General features: G+C 45.9%; 1 protein-coding gene and 1 long non-coding RNA gene across 2 annotated transcripts in view; one reads left to right on the top strand and one right to left on the bottom strand.

The window, feature by feature from the left end:
- Positions 1-2,353: 2,353 nt before the first annotated feature.
- Positions 2,354-3,259, bottom strand: LOC308570430. Its single transcript, XR_014001172.1, has 2 exons — positions 3,135-3,259; positions 2,354-3,044 (listed from the first exon to the last, which is right to left on the bottom strand). It is a non-coding gene; the product is annotated as an uncharacterized lncRNA (long non-coding RNA).
- A 425-nt stretch (positions 3,260-3,684) lies between these two features.
- Positions 3,685-15,760, top strand: part of CDK13 (cyclin dependent kinase 13) — a 37,547-nt gene continuing 25,471 nt past the window's right edge. The window contains exons 1-2 of the mRNA XM_081165092.1: positions 3,685-5,187; positions 13,030-13,644. Of these exons, the coding sequence (XP_081021218.1) occupies positions 3,893-5,187; positions 13,030-13,644 (1,910 nt within the window). The 5' untranslated portion in view covers positions 3,685-3,892. The remainder of the gene's footprint in view (positions 5,188-13,029; positions 13,645-15,760) is intronic.

Here is a 15,760-nt window from a genome sequence, read left to right as displayed (position 1 = left end):
TAGACATGGTGTGTCTATTCTACAAAACTGTTTGAAGTTGGGAACCTAGTGACATTGGGAAGAGACATAATTTAGACTTTGATCTTTTATACTGTATTTCAAGGATACTTGATTCAAGAGACTGCAGAGTAGCCAGGAATCATCTTACAGTCCCTGACCAGCTTGCTGAGTGGACGATTTCTCCTCAAACTAACCACACCTAATTCTGCTATTTTTGTCCACTCTCATTCCTGCCCGCGATACATCTGTTCATCATAATCCTGCAATAGCTATGCACTAGGGAAATGCACCAGAAAATACTTAAGTTAGAAAGTTATATACCAGGCCTGATTGTGTCTATCTTATGCTCTGTTAAGCAAATTCCAACATATGCAGGTTATGAGCTGACTCCAAAGTGAAAGTGTATTCCTTCCTAGGGCTAGGCAAAAAGAGGGTCATCTGAAAGTGGGGAATATTAACACCAGTCCTTTGTCATGGTCAGATCACTTCCGGTTGAGATTTAGGATTTCAGCACCTTTTCACCTCTGCAGAGGCAGGGGACCTTTTTGATGGTTCATCCTCAGAGGTGGATGGATCTAATGGGTTTTCAGATGGCTTTGGGGGATTTTCCAGCTGATATGACAGGCATTCCTGTCAAAGCCCTGGCTGACCTCTGGAACATCTGAATGGCTCAGACCACTGACCGCTCAGTACCCTCTCCCACTTTGTGGAATCTGTTTGGCTCCCTGGTATACTCCAGAGCTTGGGGCAAGAAAACATGCTAGGAGACAGCTTGAACACGGGTGGAGGAAAACTCCAGTCAAATGCAATTGAACATGGTGAAGACTCATAATCAAGCCGACCTATTGGCAGTGAAGGCAGCAAAGGAGGCAGCAATCTATGGTCTTTCAAACTGTTAGTGGGTTATTATTTGTTATTAGGGTATGTATTCTTGTGTTTTTATATTGTAAACCACTCTGTGATCTTCAGTAATTTAATTAATGAGAATCACACTTGTGTGTTGCATTTGAAAGTGCTATTATTGTGAGAAATCAGAATTAGAGCAAACATTGGTCTTGGAGAACTATTATTCTGCTCCACGGGCACTGGGAAGAAAGCTCTGTGCTTATTTTCTTTCAACTCATTATTTTTTGATTTTTTTATACCACCCTATACTCACAGGTCTCTGACAAAAGTATTAATTTGCATGGGGCTGTGGATGTGCTAAGATTCTTCTAATGTTAGCTGGGACACATCTGTCTTGGGGGTGATAAATTCCTAATCAATGTACTCTGTATTCTTATTTGGTTCCACTTCTTGGGTAACAATTGTGTGCTATGAAACAACACCTCCCGCAAAAAAATATAGATGGTTTAATTAGCCAGAGGCCTGGGAGAAGAGGATTGTTTTTGCATGGTGCCTAAAGATATGTAATGAAGGCACCAGGTGAACCTTCTTGGGGACAGCATTCCGCAAACAGGGAGCCACTGCAGAAAAGGCCTGTTTTTGTCTTGCCACCTTCCAGGCTTCTCACGGAGGGGCCACACAAAGAAGGGCCTCAGATTTTGATTGCAGAGTCCAGGTTGGTGTATATGAAGAGAGGCGGTCCGGGAAGTATTGCAGTCCTGAGCCATTTAAAGCCCGGAAACTGATTGGCATCCAGTGCAGTTGGGCCAGGAATTGTGTTATATGATCAGATCATCTTGTTGCACTGAATTCTGCACCAGCTGAAGTTTCCAAACCATTTTCAGAGGCAGCCCTATGTATAATGTGTTGCAATAATCTAACCTAGAGGTTACCAGAGCATAAACAACAGGAATTAGGCTATCCCTGCCCAGATAGTGACACAGCTGGGGGGGCACCAGTGTTTCAGTCTTATCTGGATTGAGCTTCAGTTTATTGGCTCTCATCCAGTCCATTATCAAGGCCAGACACTGGTCCAGTACACCCACTTTCACACTTGCTGATGTAAATGAGAACCAGAGCTGCGTGTCATCAGCATATTGCTGAATTTAGTTGGAACCCTGTATGTTTGCTAGCAGTGAAGTGAAGGTTTCATGAACACCTACAAGGACCACCAAGCATTTATTGGAATAGATGTAGGAGGTGCAGTCTTCCCACTGCTATATTTCCCCACTGCTATATCACATCTAATCCATTTAGCTTTACATTGAAAGTAGTTCTCCAGGATTTTAAGACAGGCTTGTCTCCCAGCCCTACCTTGCAATGCCAGGATTTGAACAAGGGATCTTCTGCATACAAAGCAAATGACCCTTCTCCAGCTATTTTTAGGTTGTTGTTGTTGTGTCTGATAGCAGGTCTGATGCTATCCAAGTACTTTAACAAAAAAAATTATCCTTTTAGAGGTCCAAACGCTTATCATATAATTTATGAATATCTGATTATCAAGTTATTTGGGCAGTCAAGTATTAGCAAATAAATAACATCCTTGGTCAAGACCTTTTCATGGATCCTATTGTTACAATATTTAGATGTCACAAAAGCATCACTTCAGGGGAAGATCAAGAAATGGTAACTTATTTATTAACAGCAGCAAGAGCAGAAACCTGGAAAACCCCTCCTCCACTATCAGAAAAATCCTGACTCTGGAGTTGGGGAGATGACCTTCATGAGTCATGACAAAACTAAATAAGAGTAACACAGAATCAGCAAATATAAGATAAGATAATGGAGCTTGTTTATGTGATTTGTAACAACAAGATGCAAGAACAAAGCCATATGATTTGTTTGGAGACATAAAAGTTATCAAAAACTTTATACATTTCTGTTATAGATTAAGCACTTTATCAAGTTTTAAATAAGCTAGAAACATGCAATATAAATTTCGTTGCGTTTACAGACAATATATTTATTAAAACAACATTTATCCATCAATCGTATCAAGGTATTTGGAAATAAGTATCGTATTAAGGTTCCTGGGAATAAATAGAGAGCCATTCTTAAATTACGCCCCCTGTGCGTAATAAATAAAATAAAATGGAAAATCAACAGCTGAGGAACCTTCCATCCCTGCTTCTTCTCCTCATGTCGAATCACTGCTTCTCCTGACCAAAAAATAAAGAGAGATGTAATAATCATAACAATATGATAATATTTATATCCCGCCCATCTGGCTGTCAGAAAAACCTAATTACTTCGCTTCATTTGAGCTGCCACGGAAGCGAGCCTCTAAAAAGCCAGGGAACTTCGAGCGCTTTCTGACACCCTGCGTCGCCCCTCTGTCTCCTGCCCCGCACATGGAGGAGCTGCCAGTTTCCACAGGGGACCGGAAGTGCCTCATCGGGGGCAGTTCCCTATGACCTCGGGAATCTAGGATGCGGTCGAGGAAGCCGCCGGCCGGAAGTTGCGTACAGTAGGGGAAGGGAGGAGGGGGAGCGGAGCAAAGCCTCGCGAGATCCGTCCGTGCTGAGGGAAGCGAGCCGAGCTCTCCAGATAGGCCTGCCCCCGTCTTTACCTCAGCGACGGCGCAGGCGCAGTCGGGCCGGTCTCCCCTTCTGTCTCTTTCTGTGGGAGTGTGAGGGAGAGGGAGAAGCGCAAAGCGGGCGACGGGGACCGTTCGGCGGCCGCTTCTGCCCGGCTTAGGCCGTGAAGCGACGAGCCGTGGGCGGCGGCAGCGGCGGCGGGATCCTGCGCGCCGGTGCGGGGCGGGCTGAGGCGACCGTCGGCGGCCGAGGCGCGCCAGGCCTCACTCGGGGCCCAGCCGGGAATGCGGAGAGTTCGCGTCAGGCGCCGCGCATCGCCAGGAGGCCGCCGGGGACGCTTCTGAGGCGGAGGAGGCCGGAGCGCCTCATGTGACGAGACCGGCGCGCTCGGGATCCGGATCCCATGGCGGCTCCTGCTCTGGGCTCGCCCTCGGCGCCTTGACGGAGTCCTGTTCGCCGGAGCGGTCCCGATGCCGAGCACTTCGGAGGCGGCGGCGGCGGCGTCTTCGTCCGGAGGCGGGAGCGGCGTCCGGGGCTGGGGCGGCTCCGAGTCTCCGGCGGCGGAGAAGAAGCGGTTGCATCACCGGCGGCGGAAGCGCGGCTCGTCGGCCCAGCCGCCTCCTCAGCCTCCTTCTCCTCAGCCGCTGCCCGCGTCTCCCGCGGCGGCCCCTCCGCTGCTGTTCCCGCTGCTGCCGCCGCCGCCGCCGCTGCAGCCCTCGCTCCTGCAGCCGCCGCTGCCGCCGCAGTCCCTGCTGTTCCTGGCGGCCACCGGCTCCTCCTGCTGCGGGGAAGGGGGGGAGCGGAAGCGGCCCCGGGGCAAGCGGCGCCCGGGCTCCCGGCACAAGCGGCGGCGCGTCCGGTTGCGCGGGGGGGCGGGCCTGTCGGAGCGGCGCGGGAGCGGGGCGGGCCTGGGGCCTCTGGTGGAAGCGGCGGCCGAGGAGTACGACGACGTCAGCTCCCAGTCGGAGGGGCCGCTGGGCGGCGGGACGGCCGGGGCGGGGAGCGGCGCGGGGAGCCCGGGCTCCTCCTCGGGCGGAGGCGCGGGCAGCCAGCCGCGCTCCAGCCGCGCCGAGGCGGAGCGGGGCCCCCGGCGGCCGCCGCGGAGGGAGCGCCGCAGCAGCAGCGGCCGGCGCTCCCGGGAGCGGCACCGGGAGCACCGCCGGCGGGGGGAGGACAAGGACAAAGCGCCGCCGCCGCCGCAGCAGCATCCGGAGGGAGCGGCCGCGGCCGCCCGGGTAGGGGGAGCCGAGGCCTCCTCCTCCTCTTCCTCCTCCAAGTCCCGTAGCCGCCACAACCACAGCGGCGGCCAGGACCGAGAGGGGCCCCGGAGCAGCAGCGGCGGCGGCAGCGACGGCCGCAGGAAGGGCTCGGCTGTCTCGCCCAGCAGCGGCGGCGGCAGCAGCAGCAGTAGCAGGAAGGACCGGCAGAGCAAAGCCCCGCGAAGCCAGGCGAAGGCGGCCAAGGAGCCTCCTTCTGCTTACAAGGAGACACCCAAGGCGTACCGGGAGGACAAGGCCGAGCCGAAGGCCTACAGGCGGCAGCGGTCCACGCCGAGCCCCGGCCGCGATGACAGCCCGCCCAGCCACAGGGCCTCGCAGAGCCAGCGCAGCCGCAAGTCGCCCAGCCCCCGCTCGCCTCTCAGCCCTTATCGCCGCCGCTCGCCTAGCTATAGCCGGCACAGCTCCTACGAGCGCGGCGGGGATGTCTCGCCCAGCCCGTACAGCAGTTGGCGCCGCTCTCGCAGCCCCTACAGCCCCGCCATCAGGTAAGGTGCAGGGCCACCTTGACAGAACAGAGGGTGGTTGGGAGGGATCCTTCCTTCGGGAAGCTTCAGAAGTGTCACCTGAAAGGGATAGGCTGGGAATTCTCTTGGGTTGTGGTCTTAAATACGTAAACACCTCCGTTTTCCTTTCTGTTGTGGGACCATACTAGGAAATACAACTCAGCTGGTGAGCTTTGGCTTGAACCCATTACCAGGTTTGAGAATGCAGAATTTGCACACGAAATTGGCATTTCTTTAATTTGATGGAACTTTTAAGGTCAGAGCAAAGTGCCATAGGTATTATCTAAACAGGTCTCTTTCTGAATTGTGCTAAAAGTTGGGGGTAGTCACAACCAGTTACTGCTGGAGTTGTGCAGGTGACGTACACTGAAAGTATTGTGAAATTCCTTTCAGAACCAAATCACTTCAAACTGAAAATTTTGGAAAACTTGAGATGTTTGGAGCTAAAAACTATTCACTTCTAAATGTTTTACAGCTTAAACAAAGTAGGCTGCAATCCTATGCGCGATTCTTTGGAAGTAAGTGACATTGAACTTAGTGGGGCTTACTTGCAAGTTGACATGTGTAGGATTTCACTGGTAGCATTTCTCAGTACACTACAGAAGTGTTTCCTCAAATATACTGTGTATAAACAGACTGTTATCTGCAACTCAGTGTGGCTGCAAGTTACTAGCCTATGTTTCTGGCTTTGCTGCCAAGGAAGTAGTTTCTTAATAGGATAGCATTAAAATTGTCTTCTACCAAGGGGACTGGTGGAGGAATGACTGCATGATCTACATCTCTTCTGCTATCCTGTTTCTGTGATATAGGAAAGGGTTTTCCTTCTGCAGTGATCGTGGGAACCAAATGGGCTGACAGGAGAGACAGAATTTTTTATGCTTTCTCAGCCAGTCAGCTCACTCACCTGCATGGAATTCTTGGTTGCATTTGGCTGCTGAAGTTAAATTTGAGACTGTCTCTTCATAGAAAATGGGAAGATTGTTTTAAGACTTGGGATGTATTCTTTAGATAAGGTTTTGATTACTGTTCAGTTTTGAACAGCTCAGTTTTTGTTTGATTTCTATATCAATACATAAAGCAGGAGTGCTTTCTACATCACCTTTTGGGTTGAGATAAGGGCTTGGTAACATGACAAGAGGTTTTCTAGGAACATATATGTCTGCCAGTAGATACTCTGGTTTTGAAAAAACCTCCCTTGACCTAATCCTGTCTGTTATGACTGTTGTCTTATCCCTTGAAAAGCACTTTATGAGCTCTTTCTGTTTTACTTAGATGACCGATATATCAGTCTTGTAGTGGGGAGGATTACTGTTTGGTTTAGGGCTTGGCTTGCATTTACTTTGTTTGCAGACCTGCAATGCAATTCTGTATATGCAAAGCAAGCCCCACTGAGTTCAGTGGAGCTTATTCCCACGTAAGTGTTTATAGAATTGTAGTCTTTGTTACAGTTTTTGTAGCTCATTACTACAAATTTCAATTCCTCTTTTCCTTCACAGTACAGACAACCCCCCTTTACCCACATGGCTTCACTAGCACAGCTGATGGGGTGGGGAAGAGCCTTTCCTGCCCCTCTGCTGTGGCAGTTGATCTGTCACTTCATGTTTGCAAGCCAGAGGGACAGGCTCTCACACAGCTGACAGGTGGGAACAGGGGAAGGTTCTTCCAGCCCATCAACTGAGCTGATACAGGCGACCTTTTGGGTATGCAGACAGGGGTTCAGAACGTAACCCCTGTGTAAATGGAGAGTTGCCTATATATACATATGGAACTACTGCTTAATTGAAGTCAACATTTTCAGTAGTCCATACTCCTGTTTGATACAGAGAATCATTCAACTTGTTTTAGAACCAATTAAGACGCTAGTTCACATAACTTCTGTTCATAGTTTTCAAAAGTGTTCTGTGGTGGCATTGTGCTAGTGGAAGCACTTCTTGCACAAGGGAAGACACTCCCCCCCCCCATTCTTCTCCTACCAATTGTAGTCCTTTATGCCATGCTTATTATTGGAAAAATACATACATTGGTAGGAAAGAGTTCTTTGGCTCTACCTAATGTAACAAGTTGGAGAGCCAAGAAAGCTATGCCGGTTCCTTTGTTGTCAGGAGATAGATCCAAGATGATGTCTCATCTCCAGGTCCAAGGGAGAAGTGAGAGGAGGAGCACAGTTTAAAGCACAGAGACAGTTTAGGAAGTTGGAGGTCTCCTGTTTTATCTGTTTAACCTTATCTCAACAAGCTGAGTTGCACCCCACTTTCAGCTGGAAAAGGATTAGGGTCCTCCAGAGTGACATCAGCTGATGGGTGGGTGTGGTTTGAGGAAAATGGCCTGATGGCAAAATTGCAGTGTGATTGGTCTGTGGATCAGAGGTCCCCCACCCCTGTGCTACAGTTGGCTTTTTACATTGTGGATGGGTGGAATGCAGCAAGAGCTGCAACAGTAGCTGTCTGTAATGTTTGAACCTCAGGTGCATAGTTATTTATGGCATGACACCCATTCCACACTGATTAGGTGGGGCTTGCCAGTAGGGCAACGGCATGGATGAAAACTTTCAAGGTTTTTTGTTTCAAATCCCTCCTTGCCCCTTAAACCCTACTCCCTCCACCAAGAGAGGGTTATATCATTTAGGAGCTAGTAATTTAAGATGTATGTGCATGTGATCACACACTCACACACATTCTTTCTCTCTCCCAGCCCCCTCAATATTCTGCCATGGTAAATACTAATGGAAGAGAGTTTCAGATGAAACTCCTGTTTGTAGTATTTGACTTCTAATGTTTTGGTAATTATTATTGTCAAACCAGAGGTGATAAACCCAAGTTTTTTATTATGTTTCTGAGGGAGGGTGGCAATAGATGAGGTTTATTTTTCCAGAGTAGATAGTTATAGAATAGAATTGCACGCCATTATCTAAGTACAAAACTTTGGGGCCTGGAAAGGAGCTTGTGTATGTGTGAAGGAACAAGAAGATTCACTGGAGAAATAGGCAGGTCACAGCTTAATGGTTACAGTTCACAAGTAGCAAAGCATTGAACACAAGCAAGAATCCACTTTCTGACAACTGTTACAGTGTCAGAAACTGCCTGTCTGCTGGGCAGAAGCAGGGACTGAACCATTCTGTGGGGATTGCAGTTATTGGCATTATAGACGGAGAATGTGCATAGCTTTTAAATTTTCTTGTAAATGTTTTTAATTCTGCTGAGTTGTTTGGCTACCTTGGACTCCTTCGAGAGGAAGGCTTTGATAAAATCGATAAATAGTAAATTATAAAATAGACTTGGCATGGTTGGTATACACTGATAGAAAGTTGGGTTAGTGTCCTAATATGGCTCTCATAGTACAGTGGTACCTCGGGTTACAGACGCTTCAGGTTACATACGCTTCAGGTTACAGACTTCGCTAACCCAAAGATAGTACCTCGGGTTGAGAACTTTGCTTCAGGATGAGAACAGAAATTGTGCTCTGGCCGCGCAGCGGGAGGCCCCATTAGCTAAAGTGGTGCTTCAGGTTAAGAACAGTTTCAGGTTAAGAACGTACCTCCAGAACGAATTAAGTTCTTAACCCGAGGTGCCACTGTATTATTCTAGCCAGCATACTTTGCAACTCCTGCTGTAAGGCGTGTAAAGTTAAGAAGTTTATCCAAATCTTCAAGATAGCCTTGAATTTTCCCATATTATTCTTTTCAACAAAATGTTTGTATTGAAAAGTGTAACTAAACTTACTTTTGTTCCTCAGCATCCTCAACCCCTGGAATTATAGCTAAAAATGGATCATGGTCAGTTCTATACCTTTAGTAGTTTTCTTTCTCTCTTGTGTGTCAGTGCCCCTTCCTTTCACATGTGAAATTTACAGGTTTCTAGTGCAGGAGGAAAAATGTAGTACACACTTCTTAATCTCCAGATAAATCACAGGTGGTGAGCCTCCAGACCAGGGGTAGGCAACCTAAGGCCTGTGGGCCGGATGCGGCCCAATCGCCTTCTCAGTCCAGCACACAGACGGTCCGGGAATCAGCATATTATTACATGAGTAGAATGTGTCCTTTTATTTAAAATGCATCTCTGGGTTATTTGTGGGGCATAGGAATTGGTTTATCCCCCCCCCCCCAAAAAAAAATATAGTCCGGCCCACCACATGGTCTGACCATCCCATGGTTGAAAAAGGTTGCTGACCCCTGCTCCAGACCATGGGTCCTCTGCTCCACACCTGACATTATGCAATGTTAGATGTGAGGTAGTTAGCCATGACTGCAAAGGAACAATCAGTGCACTCCTGATTGTTGTTCTGCAAGTGGGGCTTGCACTCAGCACCTTTTAGATTGGGTGCCAAATACAAGTCCCACTATGATGATTCCGCTTCAGAGATCATGGGTGCAGACTTATCTTACCAGAAGCTTTCAGTGCTGAATTTAAACACCTGATCAGTTCCTTTGTGCAGTATCCCTGTCATGTTTGGAGTTTGCTTTCAGATGCACAGTGCTTGAGTCTGCAAAGAAATAATCTTCCTTTGCAGTCATGGTTTTATGTAAAGCCAAAGACAGAAAGAGGAAGAATCTAGAGGGTGCTTGGGGGCACTTCTGATTATTCATTTGAAATGATGGCATATGCCAGGTGATTGCCAGGTGTGTGGCTCCACTCACCTGTCAAAATTGCCCAGAAGGAGTGGGCCAGTTTTAGATCCAGTCCATTGGCCAAATACATTTTCCTGCTTGGATCCAGTTGTATTCCTGACATAAATAGTCCAAAATGCTTGGCTGCCTCTGGGATTGCAAACTTGCATGATATTGGAATTACTCATATTTTAGAACATAAAAAACTGAAAGTAAGCAAAGAAAATTCATATAGTTACTTAATTTTCAGTGGGTAGCTTCAGATCAGTTGAGTTTATGTTTAATAATTGTATTGACACTTTGAAAAGGTAGTAATTGCAGTAACGGGGGTTTGGTGATTATATTTATGGGGCTGCGGGGGAAATGAAAATTGAGCAGTCAGCTTGGGTAAGCCTGGTCTCTTTCTCTCTTCTCATCCCCCCCCCCCCTTTTCAGGAGATGCTTTTACAGACACTTCTACAGTGCAGTAGGGAGGAGTGTCAGGAAAGCCTTTTGCATGAGTGGCTTTCTGGATACAAGCTTATATTTGCATGTAGAGGTAACACTGGAGTTTAGCATCCTGAAAGTTTTACTGAAAGCAGTTTTTAGAACAATAGTTGTTTCATTTTGTTTCCTGCTCATTCTGATTTTGCATGTGTAATTTGGGTGGCTTAGTAGCATTTCAGGTCTGGACATCTGAATTGTCTTTGAGAAAAGGAAACAATTGGAATTTCCCTTGAGCTATTCAAGGTATGCAGGATAGGAATTGGAAATGGTGTCAAAATGTGTTCACTGAGTTTTATGTGCCTGAATCCCCCCCACACCCCATGCTAAAGCATTATTTAAGTGGTTGCATTGCACCATATTACAGGTAATGCAGCACTAAATTATACAATAGCGTATCTGATAACAATACTGCCAGCAGTACCATGGAGAAGGAAATTAGATTTAAGTTAAATCAGAAGTTCAGTAAATCAGTGTGAATTTGCATCTTTCTTAAACTTTGTCAAAACTGGGTGGGTGGGTATTTAAGTTATTTTTATGTTGCTCTTCAGTACATGTGTTTTAAAGGCAGCTGAGAAATAAAAAAACCCCCAACAACTATAAAATCAAACGACAGTAAAGAGTAAAACTTTTACAGTAAAGCAGCCCAAAAGCACAACAGCAGATAAAGCCACACTCAGCCAGAGATTCAGAATGCATGTAGGAAAAAGAGTTCCTTCTGGCACCATAAGGAATATTCCAAACACAGGGTGCCACAGCTGAGAAGGTCTGCACTTTCCTAGCATACTAAAGATGGGGCACCCAGAGAAGGACCTCAGAAAATATTAGTGTATGATAGGTTCATGTGGGAGAAGATGGTTCCTTCTTCAGATTCCCAGGTCTCAACCTGTATAGGATTTTAAGGATAAGCCACCGGCATTTTGAATTGTTTCAGAAGTAAACCAGCAGCTAGCAAAGCTGTTGGAGAACCAGCAGGTATGTTCTCAGTGGCCTGACCAGCTTAGGCGAACAGCAATGTTTGGGGGTAACTGAAGGTTCCAAGTAGATTTCCAAGTGAGCAGAAATCCAATAAATGGCTGTAGTTTAATCTGGAGGTTATCAGAACATGGATAACAATAGCAAGGAGAGGTTCCAGTTAGTGAAAGGAGGTTTTTGATACTGATTCCAGTTGGACCTCCAGTTATAAAGCTGGATATATTTATTCATTTATTTTTAATTTATGTTAATAAATATCAATAATCTAACAACATAAAACAATATGCAAATAATTAGAGGTGATAGTCTATCACTTATATATATGAGCATAAGGCTCCTGCCCACAGCTGATCTTCCAAAAAGCGGTTGCTTTTCTCCCCTCCCAGTCAGGATTGGGAGAGGAGGAGATAAACACCTGTCTTTGGAAAGATCTTTCCAAACAGCAAGCAGTTGTTGTTCTCCTGATCTTTGGAATGATCCTGTATGCTGGACTCAGTGCCTTTGGAAGTAGCAAAGAGACTTGCAAAGCTGTGAGTTTGGTAGCTGGGTGGTCCTGCCCACCTGTCAGCCATGTGATATTGATCCTTTAGAGCAGGCATCCCCAAACTCGGCCCTCCAGAAGTTTTGGGACTACAACTCCCATCCCTAGCTAACAGGACCAGTGGTCAGGGATGATGGGAATTGTAGTCCCAAAACATCTGGAGGGCTGAGTTTGGGGATGCCTGCTTTAGAGCAGGTATGTGAAAACCTATAGAGGAGCTGAATATCAATAATATAAATTTATACCAAGTTTCTACTGTACAGGAGTGTTGGCCTGAGACACTAGTAATAGCAAAAACAACAACAACAATTTATTATTTATATGCCACCCATCTGACTGGGCTGCTTCCAACAAATTAAAACACAGTAAGACATCAAACATTAAAAGCTTCCCTATACAGGGCTGGTAATACTGCTCAGTGGCATCTTGCATAAAAGGGCTCCTGAAAATAAATAAAATAAATGTGAGAGAAACACTGTGAAATACATCTTTATTGCTTTGTTCCTTTGGTTGGAATTATTTTTTCCAAGCCAGACTAGTGTTGACAGGTGAAATTTTCATGCACATTTGTAGCTGAATGTACTGTTAACTTAATGCACTTACAGTATATATATAGCTTAATTATTACTGTGTGATGTTAAATGTTCATTCTCTAAGTACATTTAAAGTTTAAGTCAGCCTTCTTCAACCTTGGCCTTGGTGTTTGGGGCTGATGGGAATTGTAGTTCAACAGTAAGGATGATGTAAGTCACAGTAGATTGGTTTAACATAAAAATTTAAATAGCTAGCCTGATTTTATTTGAACCACTCTTCCTATATGTACCCCCCAAGTATTTCCTATTCAAAAGTTTTTAAGTGCTTTTACCTTTTGTGCCTGAGAGAAAATGTTATAGAAGTTCTCTTACTGGTGTAGTGAAAGTCAAAACTGTTAGTACTAAAAATAATTTTAAAGCTTTCTTGGATTAAATCCTGACCTCACTGATCTCAAAATGAAGAGTGGAGCTGATTTATGTTCAGTCAAGTTTACAATGCCTACAACAGAGATGGAAAACTCTGTTGTAAAATATATCACATTATTTCCTGCTGTTGCTAAAGGGTTCTAACCAAGAAGTCAGTTACCCTGCAAACATACTAATGAAATGGTTGTAAAAGCTGTTCAGTAAAGAGAAAGATGGTGGAGTATAAAAATGGGCACTGACTAAATCTTTACTCTTCTAAACAGAAGATCAGCAAAATCCAGAAGCAGAAGCCCTTATTCATCAAGGCACTCAAGATCTCGCAGTAGGCACAGATTATCAAGATCCAGAAGTCGGCAGTCGAGTATTTCTCCTAGTACTCTGACTCTAAAAAGTAGCCTGGCTGCAGAGTTGAATAAGAACAAAAAAGCTAGAGCAGCAGAGGCAGCCAAGGCCAATGCGAAAGCTTCAAACACATCTACACCTACAAAGGGAAGTGCTGAAAACACTGGGCTGACCATTCCTCAAGCGAACAATGTGAAGGAACTGAAGAAGATAAAAACTGAACACGTACCTTCCCCTTCAGGTGGTACAGTCTTGAAAAATGATAAGGCAAAGGCTAAAGTCCCTGTCCAGGAGACGAAGGGGGAAAACAATTTGACTGTAGAGAAAGCTGCTAAGCAAAAAGTTTTGGTGGCGAAAGAGAGTAAAGCCACTCCTGTTAAGCCACCATTGCAACCTGCTTCCGTGAAAGAGAAAAGTAAGCCTCACCCACCAAGTGTAGCACCTAAGGAAAAGGATCGCAGTGTTTCACTAATAACCTCCACGCTTCCACCCCTGCCTCTTCCACCTATGCTGCCTGAAGATAAAGATACAGATAGGTGAGTTGTAAAATACTTAACTTTCTCTCTTAAGACATAATTTCCACCTGGAAATTGTTTGGTTTTTTTTAAGATGATGCTACATACCATTGTTTAAGGTATGAATAATGCTTGATAAACCGTATGTCAGGGGGAAAATAACCTGACAACCTGATTATTGCAACTCCAGGTATGTTGTAGACAAAATATTCCTGAACCGTGTTAAGGACTTTTTCTTGATATCCACAGACCACATAGCAGTCTTAGTATATTAAAGGACCTACAGTCTTAAAAGATTTTTACCTCTTTCTCATTTACTTTGTGTGGACCTGTATCATAATATTACTAGAAGCCTGTAGCCAATGTTTCGGCAAGTAAACTCCAGTTCATGCAACTCTTCTTCAGCACCTCCTACCTGTTACCTAATCAGTGAACTGAAATCAGTGAAGTTTATCTCATATGCCTTTCCGCCTCTCTTTCAACCCAGACTCTGACTGCTCATTTTTTTTGTCCTATGCACAAGCACATTCCTGTTTAATTCTGTGGGCTTAGTACATATAAGTGTGCATAGGATCACAGCTTGAAGGAATTCACCATCACATGTCTTGTTTCTTTCCACCTGCTATAATTCCTCAATAGTTGTTTTTCTTTGCAAACAACACCATTTGTGGCTAGCTGCGGCAGTGACCATATTGAGAGCAGTTGCTACTGGAGTGAACAACAATGGTTTCTTTACAAAGATAGCTGCAACTGCTGAACTGATATAGCAAACATCTTTTCTCTCTTGGAGTAAGAATGAGGAAACTGAAGATGATCATTATACGTGCAATAATGTATTTAGGAATGAAACCTTGTTGGACTTCTGAGTAAATACTATTGAATTCAGACTAACCCAACCTGTGTCTGAGCCTGTCTTTGGCTCCTTGCCAGATTGACACGTACCTTTACTGTAACAGACACAATAGAGTGTGATAGCTGAATTGAGTTGTATTTTTGGCAACACTGTTCTTCCTTTTTTTGGCCATATAGATTGTCCCATGTGAGGGACATAAGCAGATTGATCCCACCTTCCTTTACCTTTGCTTTCCTCTTTGGTAATTCTCCACAGTTGGGTACCAGTTCTGTCCTTGTCTTGGGACCGTAAGGTGAAGGGTGATTGATTGATTGATTGATAAATAAATAAATAAATGAAGGAAGGAAGGATGAACAAGGAAGAAAGTGTATAGAAACATTTAATTTGAATAAATTGATTAATAAAATGAACCCAAAACATCTACCAATAGCTGTACATGAGATAAGACTGCTAAACCTAATGTAATAATATGGTACGTGTGTATATGAAAGCATCAAAGATGTTTCAGCCTCAAAAGACCCTCAGCAGAAAATTACCGTATTTTTCGCCCCATAGGACGCACCGGCCCATAGGACGGATCAAGTTTTTTGGGGGGAAATAAATGAAAAAAAAATATTTCCCCTCCAGGCGCTTGTGGGGCCGGCAGCGGGGAGAAGCGCTCTTCTCCCCGCCGCCCACCTTGAGATCAGGTCCAGGGACAGCGGGGAGACGCGCTGCGCCTCCCAGCTGTCCCCGGAGCTTGTGGGGCCGGCAGCGGGGAGAAGCGCTCTTCTACCCGCCGCCTGCCTTGAGATCAGGTCCGGGGACAGTGGGGAGACGCGCTGCGCCTCCCAGCTGCCCCCGGAGCTTGCGGGGCTGGCGGCGGGGTCTCCCCGCCGTCAGCCTCCAAACCACTTCGGGAGACAGCGGGATGGCGGCGTTCCGCCTCCCTCTGTCCCCCGACCTTGTGGGGCTGGCGCTGGGGCTCTCCTGAAGCCTGGAGAGCGAGAGGGGTCGGTGCGCACCGACCCCTCTCGCTCTCCAGGCTTCAGCGAAAGCCTGCATTCGCCCCATAGGACGCACACACATTTCCCCTTCATTTTTGGAGGGGAAAAAGTGCGTCCTATAGGGCGAAAAATACGGTAGTCAACAATTTAAAAACAAAGTCGAACTAGCTAAGAAGTTAGAATTCTTGCAACATTAGTGGTACCTGGAAAATGCACAAGTTTATCTGGTATTCAAACCACTCAAAATAAATCATAATAGCAAGTCATATTTAATCTTCCTGAACATGGGCGTAGCCAG

This window comes from Podarcis bocagei (genome assembly GCF_964188305.1).
Source record: "Podarcis bocagei genome assembly, chromosome: 12".
NCBI lineage: Eukaryota > Metazoa > Chordata > Lepidosauria > Squamata > Lacertidae > Podarcis > Podarcis bocagei.
This window is presented reverse-complemented; position numbering and strand designations above follow the sequence as displayed.